This window comes from Microchirus variegatus (assembly GCF_963457635.1).
Source record: "Microchirus variegatus genome assembly, chromosome: 11".
Lineage (NCBI taxonomy): Eukaryota > Metazoa > Chordata > Actinopteri > Pleuronectiformes > Soleidae > Microchirus > Microchirus variegatus.
In genome coordinates, this window is record NC_139812.1 from 27,199,268 (window position 1) to 27,221,767 (window position 22,500).

The 22,500-nt window shown below is 38.2% G+C and overlaps 2 protein-coding genes across 4 annotated transcripts in view; one reads left to right on the forward strand and one right to left on the reverse strand.

The window, feature by feature from the left end:
* The window catches only part of LOC310934417 (serine/threonine-protein kinase VRK1-like), a 15,432-nt gene extending 4,888 nt beyond the window's left edge, over positions 1-10,544 (forward strand). For 2 of the 3 annotated variants that reach the window (XM_083898140.1, XM_083898141.1), the window contains exons 7-14: positions 1-56; positions 1,226-1,358; positions 4,822-4,942; positions 5,275-5,336; positions 6,328-6,515; positions 7,877-7,987; positions 9,085-9,267; positions 10,160-10,544. The exon at positions 1-56 is cut by the window's left edge and continues 37 nt beyond it. In XM_083898140.1, coding sequence (XP_083754266.1) covers positions 1-56; positions 1,226-1,358; positions 4,822-4,942; positions 5,275-5,336; positions 6,328-6,515; positions 7,877-7,987; positions 9,085-9,267; positions 10,160-10,378 — 1,073 coding nt within the window. In that variant the 3' untranslated portion in view covers positions 10,379-10,544. The remainder of the gene's footprint in view (positions 57-1,225; positions 1,359-4,821; positions 4,943-5,274; positions 5,337-6,327; positions 6,516-7,876; positions 7,988-9,084; positions 9,268-10,159) is intronic. The other variant, XM_083898142.1, reaches the window with a different exon arrangement.
* The window catches only part of fancl (FA complementation group L), a gene marked incomplete at both ends in the record, with an annotated part of 26,204 nt that continues 14,115 nt past the window's right edge, over positions 10,412-22,500 (reverse strand). The window contains 7 exons of the mRNA XM_083897474.1: positions 10,412-10,447; positions 11,524-11,595; positions 14,954-15,070; positions 15,660-15,741; positions 16,858-16,903; positions 19,331-19,414; positions 19,542-19,692. Coding sequence (XP_083753600.1) covers positions 10,412-10,447; positions 11,524-11,595; positions 14,954-15,070; positions 15,660-15,741; positions 16,858-16,903; positions 19,331-19,414; positions 19,542-19,692 — 588 coding nt within the window. The remainder of the gene's footprint in view (positions 10,448-11,523; positions 11,596-14,953; positions 15,071-15,659; positions 15,742-16,857; positions 16,904-19,330; positions 19,415-19,541; positions 19,693-22,500) is intronic.

A 22,500-nucleotide genomic window follows, 5' to 3' on the forward strand; every position in this document is an offset into this window, starting at 1 on the left:
TCCACGCGGACATTAAAGCTGCCAACCTCATGCAGGGATACAGAAACCCTGAAGAGGTCAGTACGCTTCATATCTTCACCTGTATTTATGTTCTCGACAAAGAAATATTCACTAAAGCTGCTTTCAGACCTGAACCCAGTCAATATTAAATATATACTATACTATATGTAAAATATAGTATTAAGCTATTGTTAATTGTTGCTTTAAGACGTTGTTTTAAGACGTTGTTTTAAGACGTTGTTTTAAGACGTTTCTTGAAGACGTTTTGAGATGTTTCTTAAGACATTGGTTTAAGTCCTTTCTTGAAGACGTTGCTTGAAGACGTTTCTTCAAGACGTTGCTTTAAGACGTTTCTTGAAGACGTTTCTTGAAGACGTTTCTTGAAGACGTTTCTTGAAGATGTTGCTTCAAGACCTTTCTTGAAGATGTTGCTTGAAGACATTTCTTGAAGGTGTTGCTTGAAGACGTTTCTTGGAGATTTAGCTTGAAGACGTTGCTTGAAGACATTGCTTGAAGATGTTGCTTGAAGACCTTTTTTGAAAACGTTGCTTGAAGATGTTGCTTGAAGACATTTCTTGAAGACCTTTCTTGAAGACGATTCTTAAAGATGTTGCTTCAAGACGTTTATTGAAGATGTTGCTTGAAGACGTTTCTTGAAGATTTTGCTTGAAGACGTTTCTTGAAGATTTTGCTTGAAGACATTTCTTGAAGATGTTTCTTGAAGACGTTGCTTGAAGACATGTATTGAACATGTTGCTTGAAGACATTTCTTGAACATGTTGCTTGATGACATGTCTTGAACATGTTCCTTGAAGACGTTTCTTGAAGACGTTGCTTGAAGACCTTGCTTGAAAATGTTGCTTGAAGACGTTGCTTGAAGATGTTGCTTGAAGACGTTGCTTGAAGACATTTCTTGAAGACGTTTCTTAAAGATGTTAATTGAGATGTTTCTTGAAGAAATTTGTTGAAGACGTTTCTTGAAGACTTTGCTTTAAGACGTTTCTTGAAGACCTTTCTTGAAGACTTTGCTTGAAGACGTTTCTTGAAGACGTTTCTTGAAGACTTTGCTTGAAGACATTGCTTGAAGATGTTGCTTAAAGACGTTTCTTAAAGATGTTAATTGAGTTGTTTCTTGAAGATGTTTCTTAAGATGTTTCTTGAAGACCATACACTAACCTCAGTAAAACTGACAGTGCTGTTATTATGGTTCTGTCGTCTCGTGTAGATCTACCTGGCGGACTACGGCCTCTCCTACAGATACTGTCCTGATGGACACCACAAAGAATACAAGGAGAACCCCAAGAAGGGCCACAATGGAACCATGGAGTACACCAGCCTCGATGCCCACAGAGGAGTTGGTGAGTACATTTATTTCAGATTAACCTTTTCAAAGAAACACCACTCTAAGCATATTTTTTTCCACCTCCACCTTAGAGTCTTTATTTGTCAATACATGTAAAATGGTGTGTACGCGCTGCCGCCCTCCACCTTCCTCAGCTCATATTGGGAACCCATTAACTGGCAAATTGCCTACATGCTCCCTCCCTTCACTGACCATCGATTCTCCATCTGCGGCCCGACGGCCGGAATTCCACCGGCGCCGTCCTGAGTCTCCGTGTAACACTTTCCCTAATTAGCTGAAGTCATAACCTGCGTCGCGTATTCATCTTCCGTTAATTAACAGCCCCGGTGTTTGTTGTTTGGAGCGAATCCCGAGCCTCAGGTGACCTCTGTGAACCTGAGAGAGAGAGAGCCCCCAAACCCCCCCCCCCTCACTCTGCTGCCTCCAGTTCAATACTATGTGTTAGTGCGGCTCTGGCTGCCTAATCGCCGTGGCACTGCCTTCATCAACTCCATCGATACATGAACGAGAGGGAAAACGTCCCGTCAGCAATTATCAAATTCAACTCCAGAATGAAAACATGGCTGCTGGTGAGGACTTAAGGCAGGATAAGACTTATTTGAACACTTGGACAATCTGACGGCTGTTTTTCAATTCATCCATGAGTTGCTCGGTCAATAAAATGTTTCAAAAATGCTGATCTGTTTTTCCCAAACCTCGGAATAATGGTGCTTTTAAAATGTCCAAAATACTAATTTAATTTTATTAATAATAATAATAATAATAATAATAATAATAATAATGATTTCTTTGTTATACGTAGCAAAGAAACCAGAAAATCAGAAAAAGCTTGTTTTAATCGTTTAAAAACCTATTAATTATCCTGTGACTATTTCAAGACCTTGACGTTTCTTGAAGACGTTTCTTGAAGACGTTGCTTCAAGACCTTTCGTGAAGACGTTGCTTCAAGACCTTTCGTGAAGACGTTGCTTGAAGACCTTTCGTGAAGACGTTGCTTGAAGACCTTTCTTGAAGACATTGCTTGAAGACGTTGCTTGAAGACCTTTCTTGAAGACATTGCTTGAAGACCTTTCTTGAGGACGTTGCTTGAAGACCTTTCTTGAAGACGTTGCTTGAAGACCTTTCTTGAAGACATTGCATGAAGATGTTGCTTGAAGACCTTTCTTGAAGACGTTGCTTCAAGACCTTTCGTGAAGACGTTGCTTGAAGACCTTTCTTGTAGATCTTGCTTCAATACCTTCCTTGAAGATCTTGCTTCAAGACCTTTCTTGAAGACGTTGCTTCAAGACCTTTCTTGAAGACGTTGCTTCAAGACCTTTCTTGAAGACGTTGCTTCAAGACCTTTCGTGAAGACGTTGCTTCAAGACGTTTCTTGAAGACGTTGCTTCAAGACCTTTCTTGAAGACATTGCTTGAAGACGTTGCTTAAAGACCTTTCTTGAAGACGTTTCTTGAAGACCTTTCTTGAAGACGTTGCTTCAAGTCCTTTCGTGAAGACGTTGCTTGAAGATCTTTCTTGAAGACATTGCTTGAAGACCTTTCTTGAAGACATTGCTTGAAGACCTTTCTTGAAGACATTGCTTGAAGACGTTGCTTAAAGACCTTTCTTGAAGACGTTGCTTGAAGACATTGCTTGAAGACTTTTCTTGAAGACCTTTCTTGAAAACATTGCTTGAAGACGTTGCTTGAAGACATTGCTTGAAGACTTTTCTTGAAGACCTTTCTTGAAGACATTGCTTGAAGACCTTTCTTGAAGACGTTGCTTCAAGACCTTTCGTGAAGACGTTGCTTGAAGACATTGCTTGAAGACGTTGCTTGAAGACGTTGCTTGATGATATTGCTTGAAGACCTTTCTTGAAGACGTTTCTTGAAGTCGTTGCTTCAAGACCTTTCATGAAGACGTTGCTTCAAGACCTTTCTTGAAGACGTTGCTTCAAGACCTTTCTTGACGCATGGACAGATTAATCGACTATGAAAACAACCGTTAGCCGCAGCTCTCGTGGAGATCGTGACTCCCCTCTGACCCGGTGGTCACCAGTCGCCTCCGAAGATGTCAACGGTTGCGGACACAGAGAGGTTGCCATGGCGATCTCGCGGTAAACACGCGGCTCTGTTTGAACGCCGAGCTAAACGGTGTAATTATCGCCGTTCTGTGGGCGTCCGGCCGACACCGGAGCGTCTCCCGACGACAAGGAAGGGGTTAAGAGTGTGACAGCGTGGGGCTCGCTGCGGGGAATCTGAATAACAATAGGAGATAATTAACAACGTGGCTGCTGCCTCACCTCCTCGTCTAAGAGAGAGAGAGAGGTTTATATTCGTCTGTGTGTGTGTGTGTGGTTTTCAAGCATTAAGTCCGAGTGTGTGTCTGTGTGTGTGTGCGTCTGCCTTGTCCTGTGTCATTCATCACACGAGGCCAAAACAAGTTAAATGCGCGAGGAGCAGATGCACAAAACACTATTATGAGCCGCGATAATGCGCCTGCAGCACGCTCGCGGGGCAGCCGCGCTTAATGTAGTTGTTGATCTTTTTAATTGTTAATCTATTACGGCGCTCGGGGAGTCGCCACACTTTCTCCCGCTGTCAGTATTTGTCATCTTTATTCTCCTTCGTCGAGGTCGCTAACGGAGAGGGAGAGAGCGGCGGCGGCGGGCGGCGTGTAATTACGTACGGGGAGTTTCTGAAACGCCGCCGTCGTTAACGCGCGCGTTACAACATGCGGAGATGAATTTGTGACTCAGAACTTCTGCTGAAAGGGAAAAACTTGGCGGTAACGTTTGTCGACCACAGACCAGACTGTGGAGGAGGATCAATGTGAGGCTCAGGGAGGAGATTTCTCTCCTCCGATGAAGTCGCTCAATAGGTCATTTCTCTGGAGACGCCGCTGCCGCCGCCGTTACTGTTATCGAGCTGCTAAACCTCGGCGGGCTCCACCCCCTCTGGATGGACTTGGTATCAACGGATGTTAATGTAAACCTGTGCGATCGCAGTCACACGGAAGCTTCAAAAAACATCCTACGTACCGCGCTCTCAGTGCTGAAATCATTTACATAAAACTATCTGACACCGATCACATACGAACTTTTATCACTTTATCTTCTCTGTATTCTCTTGTTCTCCTGCACCAAATCCCATAGAGAAAATCGGCGTTTTTAAGCTCGCAAACACTCACAGTTTCCAGTTTACTGATGCGTCATTTCTCAAGTTTTTCTAATACAGGAAAATCCAAATAAAGATTTAAATACACAGAAGTCACAAACGTATACATTTGAACCGTCTGATAAAGGCAGCAGTTGATCAACATCATCTGTGTTGCTGTGATGTAAAATCGCTGGTTTTGTCTATAGACTTTGGTGCAGGAGGAACAAACTTCAGTCTCCTGTTTATTTAGATTATTATATTTGAATTTATATTTAAAACAAACACTTTTTTCTTTCTATTTTTTTTGTTATGGTTTCTTAGATCCGTCCAGACGTGGTGACCTCCAGAATTTGGGCTTCTGTCTTCTTCACTGGTTGGTTGGTTCTCTGCCCTGGGACAAAGTTCTCAAGTACCCAGTTTACGTCCAGGAGGCAAAGACTAAGTGAGTTGTTTTACAGTCATTACTTCATAATCCTTTAATCTTCACATTACTTTACTTTGGTCCATAAAGTGTCAGTAAATGAAATATTCACACTTTTTTTAAATGTCTTGTTTTGTCCACAAACCAAAATGATTCCATTTCTTTGTCATATGGAGCAAAGAAACCTAGGAAATACTCACTCAGAGGCTGGAAAATCTGAGAAACGTGTTTTAATGATTGGAAAAAAAAACACTCAAATGCGTGGTAGTAAAGTAAATATACTTTTAAGTCTGTTTACGAGGGAAACTCTTGTGCTGATTTGAAGACCACGCGTTCTTCTCTCTGTTCCTCAGACTGATGGAGGATCTTCCAGAGTCAGTGAAGCAGCTGTCGGTGAACAGAGAGAGCAGCACAGGTGACCACTCACATCCTCACATCCTCACACCGAGGTGTTTCACTCTGGATTTACTCTCGTTAAAAACGTTCTGGAAAAACATGAAATGTGTCCAGATTTATACCATTTAGACCAGATGTGGCCCGTCACGTCATTTTATGTGGTCCGCGAGTGATTAATTGGTCTTAAAAATCTGTGTTTAAAATAGGTCTCTGCTGATTTAAGGCGTGCGTTAAACTACATTTCCCACAATGCACGGCGAGTGCGTTACGCGCAAAGTGACGTCACCGCCGCAAGATCGCAGCGTATCATTGTACGCGCGTCACGCGACGAGTGAAATTGTATAAGTAATAAATACAGAACGTTATTTAGCGACATGTTACGGAGTAGCTAGCTTTATTTCACGTTATCTTTGGTTGCATTTAGTTACGTTTATTTTACATTTTTTGGTTTTCAGAGCGGATTAAGTGTCCGGTGTGAAAACACGAAACACATCCATATGACGCGAAGGCGCCACATGTAAGAATGTGGCCAAAAACGGTTACTACGTTCAAATTCAAAACACCAAGGTCTTTTAGGTTTTCGTTTTCTGACGTAACTGGCAACCCGTGGTCGCTCTGCAGCTGAGACTCTACTGACTGCAATGATCGGTAGATGGCGGTAGGTGGCGCTACATGATTTCAAAACATAAACATGATTTGCAGTCTGTAAAATATATTTTTAAATGCAAATATTTTGTCTGTACTGTTGTTGTTGGTGAGTTCAGTTTGTTATATGAACATAATTCCTGAGTCTCTGTGACATATTAGCTGCTGCTCGTCTGCTGCCTCATTTTCTACGTTTGTGTTATTAAGATAAATCCAGAAAAGTTTGATTTCAGATACAGAATCTTAAAAATAACACTTTAGGACTTTTGTGACAGAAGCAGCAGTCTGTGTTTTAAAATCACCGGTTTTCTCTACGGTACTTTGGTTCAGTCGAGTAAACGCATCGACGTCTCCGTCCTCCTCAGACGAAGTGGCTTCTTTCCTCTCGTACGTGAAGACTCTGAACTACCAGGAGAAACCAAACTACCAGCACCTCAAAGACCTGCTGTCCTCGGCTGTGAGAGGACGACTGGACTTCTCTAGACCCGAGAGACCTGAAGGACCTGCAGCTGTGTCCTCCACCAGAGGACAAGATCCTGGCTCCAGGGACAAGGTGAGGACACCACCGTCTTTATGTTTTTCGCCGGCGTTTGTCTGTCTGTGAACGGATTTGGCTGAAATTTTCAGGAAATATCCGCAATGGGACCCGAAACAAGTGATTAAATTTTGGCCGTGATACGTAGACGCTAACACTATTTTTATCGCTATTTTGTGGGGGGACTGCTCTCTCCGAGTGCTTCTAGTTTTCTTCTTAGAAAACTGAGATATTGTGATTGTTTTTCCAAAGGCAGCACAGACACTGAGGCATTTGTTCAAATATTATGCTATATTAACATTATTATTAGTAATTATGACATCCTATAAGTCTGATTATTTGTGTCAGAGCAGAACTTTATAAGCATTTTCACTGTTTTCTTTTGCAAATATCCTCCATTTTAGAGTTAAAAAAAAAAAAAAGCCCAAGAAATTCACCAAATATGATGTAAAATCATAGTATTTCAGAGAGATTAATGTACTTTATCAATCAATCAATCTTTATTTGTATAGCCCACAGTTTACAAAACACAGTTTGTCTCACGGGACTTCACAGGGTTGGTAACATCCTCTGTCCTTAGACCTTCGACCAGCGTAAGGAAAAACTACTATTGATCCCGAAAGTGTGAAATGGTTGTTTTACAGCAGCACAGCTTCAGTCTTTTAATATAAGAAAGTGAAGAAATAAGATAAAAACATAACATAAACGGTGCATTTAAAGAAAAACAGAACTCTCTTGTGTAATAATACAGATCATAGAAGAACTAGAGTTCATATAATAGTGTATTTTTCAGCTTTTATATGACTATATATATCTCAGAGAAATGCCTTCAAAATCTCGATTAAAACCAGATTGATCTTGTTTTGTGTGGAGTGAACTTTCACAAACGTTCCTTTTTTTCCCTTATTTCCCTTATTTACTGATCCTCTTGACCTCAGAGTGGGTCAGCGGTGAAGGAGGAGGACAGTTAACCTCTTCCTCCTCCTCCTCCTCCTCCTCCAGAGCTTCACGGTGTCAAACACGTGTTCAGAGGCTAAATCTGAAGAAGTTGACCCTCCTCAAACTCACCACAATCACGTCACGACCTCTCAGAAGCCGTTTAGATCGACCTCTCCACGAGTCGATGACGCCTCTAATTACGCTCGTCATTCTCTGTCCTCGTGTCGTCGAGTTTCCTCGTCCTAAAGAGTCGTCCAGTTTGATCCCGAGTTAAAGACGAGTGGACGTTTTACAGGCTGAGTTCATCGAGGGCAGAGGAAACGTCAGCTCAGATGAAAACCGCTCAGTCAAGCACTCGCTGTCTTCAGCGTTGAATAAATATTCTGTTTCACAATAAATAATCGTTTTCCTGAACAATAAATGTGAAATTTTAATATCAGCAGAATGTGGGACGAGCCAGAGGAGCCAAAGCTCCGGTGAGAGATGAAGAACAGGACGATATGAGATCTAAACCTGGACCAGCTCAGTCCAGAAGAAGACCTCAGTCACAGGTGAGAACTCAGAGATAAACCACTGTGATAAAACTGAGCCAGGATATGAATTAAACTGCTCTCATCGACCAAATAAAGATATGGAGCCCCCGAAGTGACATGAGGAAAAAAAATGAAATCTGGTTTGAGATTTCATTTTCATTTTTTTCATTTTTCAACTCGAGATTTGCAACAAAAAAAAAAGTCCGATTTTTTTTTCCTCAAAATTTTTTGGGAAACTCGAGATCTCGACTTTCAAACTATGGGAGGAAAAAAATTGACAAAAAAAGATTTATATATTTTTTTTTTCATAATTTTTTGGGAAATCTCAAGATCTCGACTTTCAAACTATGACTTTTATTTGACAAATTATTATTTTTTTCATAATTTTTTGGAAAATCGAGATCTCGACTTTCGAACCATGGAAATTTTTTTTACGACAATGTTTTATTTTTTTTCATAATTTTTTGGAAACTAGATCTTGACTTTCGAACTATGAAAACAAAATTACGCAAATTGTATTATTATTTTTTTCATCATTTTTTGGAAACTCAAAATCTTGACTTAACTATGGGGGGAAAAAATTTTTTTACGAAAAAAATCTTTAAAAAATGTTTTTACACAATTTTTTGAAAATCTCGAGTTTCAAAGTCGAGATTGCCAAAAATGATGGAAAAAAAAAAAATTTCTTTCTTTTCAAGCTTTTTTTTAATCAGTTTTTTCCCCCCTCATGTCACGTCGGGGTATAAAGACATAAAATGACCATATAAAACAAATCTACAGCAGATTAAGTGGATGTCTCACTCTCCCACACCAAAGCCCATAGAGAAAATCAGTGATTTTACACCACAGCTCACATGCCTTGTTGATCCACTGCTGACTCCATCACTAAGTGCACATGTTTTTTTAATGACTTCTGTGTTTGAAATACTTGGTTTGGATTTACCAAAGTGACACAAAGTGACCACACTAGGCAGCAGTGGACCAGTAGCTCCAGTGTCCCTGTGAGCTGAAGACGATGATTTTCTCTATGGGCTTTGGTGTGGGAGAGTGAGTGTCAACATTCAGGGTTAGGAGTTAGTTTTTAATTAAGTGTCATTTGTGCTTCTCGACCTCAGAAGGAAGAGGTTCTGCCTGAGGTCAGAAGGTCACTGAGGCCAAGGAGAGAACCTGTGAGGTATGAAGACGACGATGATGATGATGATGATGATGATGATGAAGAGGAGGAGCCTAGACCCAGAGCCATCGCTGCATGTTACCTCAGAGGTCCTCCCATTGGTCCCAGATCACAGTCCAAACAGGTGTGAATGCGTACGAGCAACAGTGACGCTGCATTAACGCTGAAACTCGCTATTTACAAACGTTCTACTCCAGCGCTAGCGCAAAGAAAAATGGCTAAAATACAACGTAAATCACGTTTGACGATAAGGATGTAACAATATTATAAAATATCGCAGTATTTCATGGCTTGAAGCGATATATAAATATTCTCGACAGTGGTCTTGTGTTGCATGTAGACCTCCGACCACTAGTTGGCGGTAGTCTTTCGGCCATTTCTTCCTCCTTTCACACGTAATAGAAACACTGCTATTTTTTACCAAAATTTTAGATTTGTTCACAAAAAATCGCAATATATTTCTTTGCTTATATAGTATCCCAAAATATCGCGATATATGCGTCACATCACTGTATTCTTGCTAAAGCACAGCCAAATTATTTATTTTAAAGAAAAAATAATTATAATATATACAACAAATGTAGCATTTAATTTGAAAACGAATGAGTTTGTTCGAATACAACATGTGCAAAAATGGCCGCCTTCCTGTTGGGTTCGATTCCCACATTCCTTTTTGTTTATCGCATGAAGTAGGCGGGATCTAATCAAGTTTGCGTGCGCGTTTAAGCCTTCAAAGAACGCAATTCTTTTGACAGAATAATAGCAACTACTGTACGTGAATTTTCTTTTATAAACAATCTCGAACTCTACGGTTACCACGGCAGCCCCACAGTTAGCATCACTCGATTGTTTTTTTTCCCATAAATCGTGTTTGACTTTAATTTGTTCTCTGTAAGGTATAAAAAATAAAGTCATTCAACAGTATTTTATTCTTCCACATGTTTATTTCTAAGTGTAGACGAGTGAAAATGTCCAGATTTAAAGAGCAAAAACGCGTGAATTATCGTCCTCAACAGAACGCGGAGAACAACGTTCCCTTCAGGAAACGAGACGACGAGCGAGGACTCCGACCACAGACGGGAGGATACTCGTGTCTGGACGAGACGGGGTCACGGGGTCACCACAGGAGAGGTCACGCGCTAACAAACGGACACTTCCACTGGCTGGTTCTCGTGGGTGTGACGCTTTTCTTCGGGGGTTGGTTTGTCGGGAGGTTTTCGCAGACGATCTGGTGACGACGAAGACGACGAAGACGACGACATCTCCTCTCAGGACGCGTGGGTGGACATTTTCACAGTGATGGGCTGGAAAAACAGAAGTGGAAATTCTACTTTTATTACGCGTTAAAAGTCCAATTTTAGTCAGACTAAGACAACAATATGGTTTTATTAATGTCACGTAAACGCGTTAGCCTGACAAAAATCGAGTTAGTCTTAGTCAGACTATGACAATATGGTTTTATTAATGTCACGTAAACGTGTTAGCCTGACTAAAATCGGACAAAGACAATAATCTGGTTTTATTAATGTCACATAAACGTTTAGCCTGACTAAAATCAAGTTAGTCTTATTAAGACTATGAAAATATGGTTTTATTAACGTCACGTAAACGTGTTAGCCTGACTAAAATCGGACAAAGACAATAATCTGGTTTTATTAATGTCACATAAACGTTTAGCCTGACTAAAATCAAGTTAGTCTTAGTCAGACTAAGACAATAAGCTGGTTTTATTAATGTCAAGTAAACGCGTTAGCCTGACTAAAATCGAGTTACTTAATCAGACTAACACAATGATCTGGTTTTATTAATGTCACGTTAGTCAGACTAGCGTACCTGTATAATGCGATCCATAGTCCAAGCCCATAATTCACGCAAAGAATCGTGGCGAAATAAGAATCATGTGGATACTTGAACAGACAAACTTCCACCAGAGGGCGTCATCTCGTCCGAGAACACAGTCACAGGAATTAAATTATGGGAATAGCATTATTTTTGACGTTATATTTTTGTTTTTTTCTACGACGATATGCGTGTGTCCTTGTTTCAGGGAAATAAAATTGCGATGGTGTCTTTTACGCTTTACTGCAGCAGCTGCTAGAACACGTGACGATTATGGGATGAGTTTGATGTGAAAGAAAGAATGTGATTGAAGTGTAAAGAAAGAGTAAAACATCCATGATGACGACGATGTGGAACATTCACTGACTCTTTACTCGGTCCTTGGACGACAGAAGACTGAAAGCAGCGTATATTGTTTCAGGAAGTCGCTCACAGAAGAGAAGGCTACGCGCGGCTAATGGAGGACGAGCTACTGAAGGACTTTCTGTTACACACACACACACACACACACACACACACACACACACACAGGTGTATGTACCTTGCTGCAGTAAGGACACTCTCCAAACACCACGCTGAAGCTCTGTCTGCTGGAGGGCAGCGCTCGCAGCCACTGAACAGAAGAGAGAAAAGGTGAATTCATCATATCGTCGCCACCTTGAGTCAAGCCGCGTTTCACTGTGTACACACACTTTAAAAAAAAAGGTATATTCAGGATTATTATCAGACGCCTCTATTTGAGGAGGAACTTGTGAATGTCATTGAACAAATTTTTTTTGTCACATTTCGGACCAAATTTTTTTAATCAAATTTTGGACGACATAATATACTATGACTTTTTTGTCAAATTTTGGACGACATACTATACTATGACATTTTTGTCAAACTTTGGACCAAATTTTTTTAATACAATTTTGGACGACATACTATACTATGACTTTTTTGTCAAACTTTGGACTAAATTTTTTTAATACAATTTTGGACGACATACTATACTATGACTTTTTTGTCAAACTTTGGACCGAATTTTTTTCAATCAAATTTTGGACGACATACTATACTATGACATTTGTGTCAAATTTTGGACCAAATTTTTTTTAATTCAATTTTGGACGACATACTATACTATGACTTTTTTGTCAAATTTTGGACTAAATTATTTTTGTAAAATTTTGGACGACATACTATACTATGACTTTTTTGTCAAATTTTGGACCAAATTTTTTTAATCAAATTTTGGACGACATACTATACAATGACTTTTTTGTCAAACTTTGGACCAAATTTTTTTTAATTCAATTTTGGACGACATACTATACAATTACTTTTTTGTCAAACTTTGGACCAAATTTTTTTTAATTCAATTTTGGACGACATACTATACAATGACTTTTTTGTCAAATTTTGGACCAAATTTTTTTTAATTCAATTTTGGACGACATACTATACTATGACTTTTTTTGTCAAATTTTGGACCAAATTTTTTTTAATCACATTTTGGACAACATACTATACAATGACTTTTTTGTCAAACTTTGGACTAAATTTTTTTAATACAATTTTGGACGACATACGACTTTTTTGTCAAATTTTGGACCAAATTTTTTTTGTCAAATTTTGGACGACATACTATACTATGACTTTTTTGTCAAACTTTAGACCAAATTTTTTTTTATAAAATTTTGGACGACATTCTATGCTATGACTTTTTTGTCAAACTTTGGACCAAATTTTTTTAATACAATTTTGGACGACATACTACACTGACTTTTTTTGTCAAATTTTGGACCAAATTTTTTTTAATCACATTTTGGACGACATACTATACTATGACTTTTTTGTAAAATTTTGGACTAAATTATTTTTGTAAAATTTTGGACGACATACTATACTATGACTTTTTTTGTCAAATTTTGGACCAAATTTTTTTTAATTCAATTTTGGACGACATACTATACAATGACTTTTTTTGTCAAACTTTGGACCAAATTTTTTTTAATTCAATTTTGGACGACATACTATACTATGACTTTTTTTGTCAAATTTTGGACCAAATTGTTTTTGTCAAATTTTGGACGACATACTTTACTATGACTTTTTTGTCAAATTTTGGACCAAATTGTTTTTATACAATTTTGGACGACATACTATACTATGACTTTTGTGTCAAATTTTGGACCAAATTGTTTTTATCAAATTTTGGACGACATACTATACTATGACATTTGTGTCAAATTTTGGACCAAATTTTTTTAATCAAATTTTGGACGACATACTATACTATGACATTTGTGTCAAATTTTGGACCAAATTTTTTTAATACAATTTTGGACGACATACTATACTATGACTTTTTTGTCAAACTTTGGACCAAATTTTTTTTAATCAAATTTTGGACGACATGCTATACTATGACATTTGTGTCAAATTTTGGACCAAATTTTTTTAATACAATTTTGGACGACATACTATACTATGACTTTTTTGTCAAACTTTGGACCGAATTTTTTTCAATCAAATTTTGGACGACATACTATACTATGACATTTGTGTCAAATTTTGGACTAAATTTTTTTTAATTCAATTTTGGACGACATACTATACTATGACTTTTGTGTCAAATTTTGGACCAAATTTTTTTCAATCAAATTTTGGACGACATACTATACAATGACTTTTTTGTCAAACTTTGGACCAAATTTTTTTTAATTCAATTTTGGACGACATACTATACTATGACTTTTTTTGTCAAATTTTGGACCAAATTTTTTTTAATCACATTTTGGACAACATACTATACAATGACTTTTTTGTCAAACTTTGGACCAAATTTTTTTTAATTCAATTTTGGACGACATACTATACAATGACTTTTTTGTCAAACTTTGGACCAAATTTTTTTTTATAAAATTTTGGACGACATACTATACTATGACTTTTGTGTCAAATTTTGGACCAAATTGTTTTTATCAAATTTTGGACGACAAACTATACTATGACATTTGTGTCAAATTTTGGACCAAATTTTTTTAATCAAATTTTGGACGACATACTATACTATGACATTTGTGTCAAATTTTGGACCAAATTTTTTTAATACAATTTTGGACGACATACTATACTATGACTTTTTTGTCAAACTTTGGACCGAATTTTTTTCAATCAAATTTTGGACGACATACTATACTATGACATTTGTGTCAAATTTTGGACCAAATTTTTTTTAATTCAATTTTGGACGACATACTATACTATGACTTTTTTTGTCAAATTTTGGACCAAATTTTTTTTAATCACATTTTGGACAACATACTATACTATGACTTTTTTTTGCAAACTTTGGACTAAATTTTTTTAATACAATTTTGGACGACATACTATACTATGACTTTTTTGTCAAACTTTGGACCAAATTTTTTTTTATAAAATTTTGGACGACATACTATACTATGACTTTTTTGTCAAATTTTGGACCAAATTTTTTTTAATTCAATTTTGGACGACATACTATACTATGACTTTTTTTGTCAAATTTTGGACCACATTTTTTTTAATCACATTTTGGACGACATACTATACTATGACTTTTTTGTCAAACTTTGGACCAAATTTTTTTTTATAAAATTTTGGACGACATACTATACTATGACATTTGTGTCAAATTTTGGACCAAATTTTTTTAATACAATTTTGGACGACATACTATACTATGACTTTTTTGTCAAACTTTGGACCAAATTTTTTTCAATCAAATTTTGGACGACATACTATACTATGACATTTGTGTCAAATTTTGGAACAAATTTTTTTAATACAATTTTGGACGACATACTATACTGTGACACAATGGTCACAGAAGGGTTTAACTGGTTATGGTTTCGGTTAGTGAAAAGGCCTTGGTTAGGCTGTTCAGGTGAATATAAGCGGATAGAAATACGAGTGTGTGTGAGTGTGTGTGTGTGTGTTCATACCTCATACAAACAGGCCTGGTGGAAGGGTTGACCACAGCGAGGGTCGTTACACACCTGGTCAGGGATGTCGCCTTCCAGACGGTACGAGTAACAAATGCCACACTCGGTGCTGAAATCCTACAAACCGAGCAACGAAAAGGAGTCAATGAAAACACCTGACATCACCACACTCACCTCTCTCTCTCACACACACACACACACACACACACACACTTCCTGTTGTTTGCCTCATAATGAGGAGCTGGTGTTTTTGAAGAGGATGTGGTCGCTTTAAAGAAGAAAACATCTGGTCAACTCAACTTTTCTGTGCACTCGTCTGAATGTTAATGAAGCTGAGGCATTAATCACCGCGATGACAGCAGATAAACACGACGCCCTTTCAACCCGTCAACACACACACACACACACACACACACAGAAAGAGAGGGAGGAGGAGGAGGGAAAACAAATGTGTGTGGAGGGGAAAAAAAAAAGAGCGAGATAAATGGTTTTCCATAATTAAAAACAATCTGATAGAGCAGAGAATTCTGCCATCTTTGTTATTCTAATGATATTATCCACTAACAACCCAATTAGAGGAGAAGTTAAATCCATCTCCACGCAGACACAAAGAGAAAGAGAAGAAGAAGAACTCGAACTTAAAGCTCAAACAAACAAAAACACACAAACGTGTGAAGGTAAGAACTGACGCGGGGAACGGACTTACAGATTTTTCGTGGGTGGCAGGTGACGGGAATTCAATCTCCAAAACATCCCGGAGGTTGCACAAGACGCTGGAGTCCGGGTTCCTGCCAGCAGAGCACAGACAACTCCTTCATACGCTAATTAACCACATGCAAATCAGCCGGAGAAAAAAACACACCGGGGGGATGATTGGGAGGCTTTTACCAACACTGTTTCACAAGAAGAAAAAGTCATGATGTGCTGCTTTAAACTGAGGAGAGATTCTCCACAGGTTTGTAAAAAACATAATCATCCCTCAGTTTGTCATAAAGTCCTGATTTGATGCATAATTCTTCACCTGGCAGGGTTTTTGGTTTTTTTGGTTTGGACTCTTTACATCGTCTGTGACGAGAATAGTGTTTGAAAACAGAGGTCAAATTTTGGACGACATACTATACTATGACTTATTTGTCAAATTTTTTTACGACATGCTATACTATGACTTTTTTGTAAAATTTTGGACCAAATTGTTTTTGTCAAATTTTGGACGACATTCTATACTATGACTTTTTTGTCAAATTTTGGACCAAATTGTTTTTGTCAAATTTTGGACGACATACTATACTATGACTTTTTTGTCAAATTTTGGACGACATACTATACTATGACTTTTTTGTCAAATTTTGGACGACATACTATACTATGACTTTTTTGTCAAATTTTGGACGACATACTATTATGACGTTTGTGTCAAATTTTGGACCAAATTGTTTTTGTCAAATTTTGGACGACATACTATACTATGACTTTTTTGTCAAATTTTGGACGACATACTATACTATGACTTTTTTGTCAAATTTTGGACGACATACTATTATGACGTTTGTGTCAAATTTTGGACCAAATTGTTTTTGTCAAATTTTGGACGACATACTATACTATGACTTTTTTGTCAAATTTTGGACGACATACTATACTATGACTTTTTTGTCAAATTTTGGACGACATACTATACTATGACTTTTTTGTCAAATTTTGGACGACATGCTATACTATGACTTTTTTGTCAAATTTTGGACGACATACTATACTATGACTTTTTGTCAAATTTTGGACGACATGCTATACTATGACTTTTTTGTCAAATTTTGGACGACATACTATACTATGACGTTTGTGTCAAATTTTGGACCAAATTGTTTTTGTATAATTTTGGACGACATAAAATCTGGAAGTCTTACCACAGGTGCATGTTGCTGTTGAGTTTATTCCTCAGAGGAGTCACCACTGCAACACAACAAAAAAAAAAGGGAATTATTTGGAATAAACAATTACATTTCTTTCATCTCTGGATAGAACTAATGATTATTTTCTTCATAATTGATTGATCTATAATTTAAAGAAAAGTACTTGTTTGGTCTGTCGAACAGTGAAGTTTCTTATTTTTCCTACATGTAAAAAAGATGTGTGTGTGTGTGTGTGTGTGTGTGTGTGTGTGTTTGTTTCATATGTTTTACAGTTGCATTGCTAGGCAACAGAGCACACACATAACAACCTTGAGTTCACAGAAACAACGGCGGTCTGACGACTGACAGAGATTTAAATAGAAACGTGAAGCTCTGAAACTCGCCCGGCTACTGGAAACACACGGAAAAGGAACTCAGTGATCAAGGAGTGGAGTCACTGACCTGATGTGATTTAAGTCAACTAGTGCAGCGCACGTAGGAAATATGTATTCCTATAGTGAGAGCTGAAGAAGATGGTAATGAATGATAAGGAACGTAAAGGTAAATTATGCAAATGGTTAATTTCCTGAATTTCAAAAATTTATTAAAATTATTCCTTAAGAGGTTTGCAAATATTTTTAACGGGTCCTTGTTCAGGGCGATGCTGACTATTATGATGGTAAATTTCAAGTCATTCCGAGATACTTTTTGTTTTCATGAAGAAAGTCAGCTCACTGTCAAAGTGCATCAGGGCAGATGGTTAATTTCCTGAATTTCAAAAAATCATTAAAATTATTCCTTAAGAGGTTTGCAAATATTTTTAACAGATCCTTGTTCAGGGCGATGCCGACTATTATGATGGTAAATTTTAAGTCATTCCGAGATACTTTTTGTTTTTGAGAAGAAACTCAGCTCACTGTCAAAGTGCATCAGGGCAAATGGATCATTTCAAGAATTTCAAAAATTCATAACAATTATTCCTTAAGAGGTTTGCAAATAATTACAACAGATCCTTGTTCAGGGCGATGCCGACTATTATGATGGTAAATTTCAAGTCATTCCGAGATACTTTTCGTTTTCGAGAAGAAAATCAGCTCACTGTCAAAGTGCTTCAGGGCAAATGGATCATTTCCTGAATTTCAAAAATGTATTAAAATTATTCCTTAAGAGGTTTGCAAATATTTTTAACGGGTCCTTGTTCAGGGCGATGCAGACTATTATGATGATAAATTTCAAGTCATTCCGAGATACTTTTTGTTTTCGTGAAGAAAGTCAGCTCACTGTCAAAGTGCATCAGGGCAGATGGTTAATTTCCTGAATTTCAAAAAATCATTAAAATTATTCCTTAAGAGGTTTGCAAATATTTTTAACTGATCCTTGTTCAGGGCGATGCCGACTATTATGATGGTAAATTTCAAGTCATTCTGAGATACTTTTTGTTTTCGTGAAGAAAATCAGCTCACTGTCAAAGTGCATCAGGGCAGATGGTTAATTTCCTGAATTTCAAAAAATCATTAAAATTATTCCTTAAGAGGTTTGCAAATATTTTTAACTGATCCTTGTTCAGGGCGATGCCGACTATTATGATGGTAAATTTCAAGTCATTCTGAGATACTTTTTGTTTTCGTGAAGAAAATCAGCTCACTGTCAAAGTGCATCAGGGCAAATGGATCATTTCAAGAAATTCAAAAATTCATTAAAATTATTCCTTAAGAGGTTTGCAAATATTTTTAACGGGTCCTTGTTCAGGGCGATGCTGACTATTATGATGGTAAATTTCAAGTCATTCCGAGATACTTTTTGTTTTCGAGAAGAAAGTCAGCTCACTGTCATAGTGCATCAGGGCAAATGGTTAATTTCCTGAATTTCAAAAAATCATTAAAATTATTCCTTAAGAGGTTTGCAAATATTTTTAACTGATCCTTGTTCAGGGCGATGCCGACTATTATGACGGTAAATTTCAAGTCATTCCGAGATACTTTTTGTTTTTTTGAAGAAAGTCAGCTCATTGTCAAAGTGCATCAGGGCAAATGGATCATTTCCTGAATTTCAAAAATTCATTAAAATTATTCCTTAAGAGGTTTGCAAATATTTTCAACGCATCCTTGTCCAGGGCGATGCCGACTATTATGATGGTAAATTTCAAGTCATTCCGAGATACTTTTTGTTTTTGAGACTAAAGTCAGTTCTCTGTCAAAGTGCATCAGAGCAAATGGATCATTTCCTGAATTTCAAAAATTCATTAAAATTATTCCTTAAGAGGTTTGCAAATATTTTCAACGCATCCTTGTTCAGGGCGATGCCGACTATTATGATGGTAAATTTCAAGTCATTCCGAGATACTTTTTGTTTTTGAGACTAAAGTCAGTTCTCTGTCAAAGTGCATCAGAGCAAATGGATGATTTCCTGAATTTCAAAAATTCATTAAAATTATTCCTTAAAAGATTTGCAAATATTTTCAAAGGATCCTTGTTCAGGTCGTACTCACCGTGCTCAGCTCCCAGCAGGCAGCAGTCCGGCAGCATCTTTGCGTGTCTGGGATCCACGTCCACTTTGATGGACACGTTGTTTCCTACACACACACACACACACACACACACACACACACACACACACACACACACACACACAGGAATGTAAAGGCTATCGACTATCGTACGTTTAAATGTGCGCAGTCGGCGATCTGCTTCCGCCTTTACCGATCACGATCCTCCTCATGGTGTCGGAGCGGCTGGGTTTCTCCGGCTCCAGGATCCAGGTGTTGCCGTCGATCTCGTCCAGGACGTCCCAGAACTCCGTCAAGGATTCTAAGACCAGCAGGAACTGGTGGTGGAGCTGTTCCAGAGTCGTCTACCAAAACCAGAGCAGAGACGTTTAGCGCTAAGCCTATGAAAGAACCTCATTATTTTTATTTTAAAGTGAGGTTACGCTTAAAAAGAAATAGGCGTATAGTTATAACTTTGTGATAACGATGAGCTTGTTTCTACAAATCGACTAAAAGCAGATAGATTTTGGCGTCTGGAACTGAAACTGAAGCAAAAAAACCATTTGGTTAAAAGTGAAACGACCAGATGTGATTTTTAAAAGTCAATATCGTGATTTTTTTCCTCAAAAACAAAAGTTTAAAGATGTATTTTTGTGCAATTTTGTCCCAAGATCACCGTTTATATGTTATTTAACCCTTGGTTTTACAGGTGGAGCCCCCTAAAGGTGTCTGCCAGTACTCTCATACACTAAAAAATATAAAAAAATAAAACTTTGTGATTACGATGAGTTTATTTCTACAAATCGGCTAAAAGCAGACACATTTTTGCCATTTGGAACTGTAAGTGAAACTGAAAGTGAAGCAAACAACCGATTGGTTAAAAGTGACGCTCACCTGGCGAAAAACAGAAAACGCGGAAAAGGAACTTGGTGATAAAGAAGTGGAGTCACTGACCTGATGTGATTTTTAAAAGTCAATGTAGTGATTTTTCTACCTCATAAACAAAAGTCTATATGTTCTTTAACCCTTGGTTTTACAGGTGGAGCCCCCTAATGGTGCCTATCTGTGCTGCCATACATTTCAAAAAATAGGTGTTCACCTAAAACTTTGTGATTACGATGAGCTTATTTCTACAAAACGACTAAAAGCAGACAGATTTTTGGCGTTTGGAACTGAAAGTGAAGCAAACAACCGGTTGGTTAAAAGTGAAACACGCCCGTCCAGCGACGGAAAACACGGAAAAGGAACTCGGCGATAAAGAAGTGGAGTCACTGACTTGATGTGATTTTAAAAAGTCAATATAGTGATTTTCCTCCTCACAAACAAAGGTTTAAAGATGTACATTTGTACAATTTTGTCCCACGATCACAGTTCATATGTTCTTTAACCCTTGGTTTTACAGGTGGAGCCCCCTAATGGTGCCTATCAGTACTCCCATACACTGAAAAAAATAGGTGTATTGCTATAACTTTGCGATTACGATGAGTTTATTCCTACAAAACGACTAAAAGCATTCAGATTTTTGGCGTTTGAAACTGAAAGTGAAACTGAAAGTGAAGCAAACAACTGGTTGGTTAAAAGTGAAAACAACTTCAAAGTTTCACACATGAAGAGAAGAGAAAGGGAGGCTGATGGAGGTGTGGGAGAGCGATACAGATGGAACGAGAAGGAGAAGACTCGGGGAAGGGAAGGGAGGGAAAAAAAATGAACCAAAAATTATGGGTCATTGTGCCAGCACAGTGCACACAATTAAGCATCGTCCAGGTGCTGAGAGCCTCTGCAATTACAGCCCAATTAATGCCAGTGGCATGATTACGGTTACCGCTAAGGATAAGTACGCTAAGCCCAGTTCAGGAAGAGAGAGAGAGAGAGAGAGAGAGAGAGAGAGAAAAAGAAGAGGGAAGAACAGGTGGTAATTGAATTCCTGCTGTATCTGAGAGAAGAACTCGGGTGGAAGGCTGTAAGAAAGTATGAAAGACTGCTTTGGCCGCCTCAATCAGTCGCTCTTTATCTATTTATGATATCTCTGACCGACCTCCGCTCAGCTCTCCAGAAGCAGCCAGGCTGAAGGAATGTGCTCCTCTTTACGCCGACGTTATTAAACTTCGCCGTCGTCGTCGTCTTTTCTTTTTTTTTCTTCTCCCTCTCTCTCTCCTTGAGCGGCCTCTCCTCTCGTTTACAAAGGTATTGAGGATTATTCTGTCAACGGCATAAAAGAACCAGGAGATGATAAACCTCGCCCTGTATTACAGAGGAGGCCAAGGAGGTTCTGTTTTCACCGCCGTGGGTTTGAGAGTTTGTCCTCCGTCCGTCTGTCTGTCTACACTTTCTTACGGATCAATGTGAATGTTGTGTGTGTCGCCGCTAAAATAAGCGTAGCTAAGATAAGCTAAATAAAGTAAGCGTTGACGCGTAGTGTTGTTGTCGTTGTGAATCACACACCGGCCACTTCATGCTCATCTGTAACTGCAGTGCAAACAAACACGACCATACACACACTCCATCTATCCAGAAGTAGCTACAGGAAGTAGCCGAGGGCAGTATTGCTCGCTGTTTACATCCCGCAGGGAAGCACAGAAGAAGAAGAACGCACAAAGGATGGCGGAAACAGACTCAAAGTTTCCAAAGTTTGGGAACACTGAAAATAAACCAGCGAAAAACAGAAGTCCAAAGAAGGTGCTAACTAAGATAATCGTGATTAATCGATAGATTATTAGAAAACGCCGTTCCCCATCGATCTCTCTCATCGGCAACGCCAACGAGTAATATTCCCAATTAAAGTCCATCAGATCAAACACAATAAAATCACTCCAATGGACGCCACGTTTGTTAATGCCTGCAAATACCAAATACTGGCGATACCAAATACTTCCTCTAGAGCAGTGGTTCTCAACCTTTTTGTGTCGTGACCCCAAATTTAACATGCACGGCTGTCCGCGACTTCTTTTTGGAAGTCATCGTGTATTTTCTAGTAAACTTGAATATTGTTTCCCGGGCATAAATTTGATAGTTTTATGGTAAAATTGTCTAAATCTGCATTTTGGAGGGCGCAGCGCCCCCTATGACCTGGTTTGGAAAAGTTCCCACTGATGGCGTCAAATCAAACTTCTAGTCTAATCATTTGTGTTATGGCACAAACAGTTTGACCACATTTACAGTCAAGTCCACTGTTT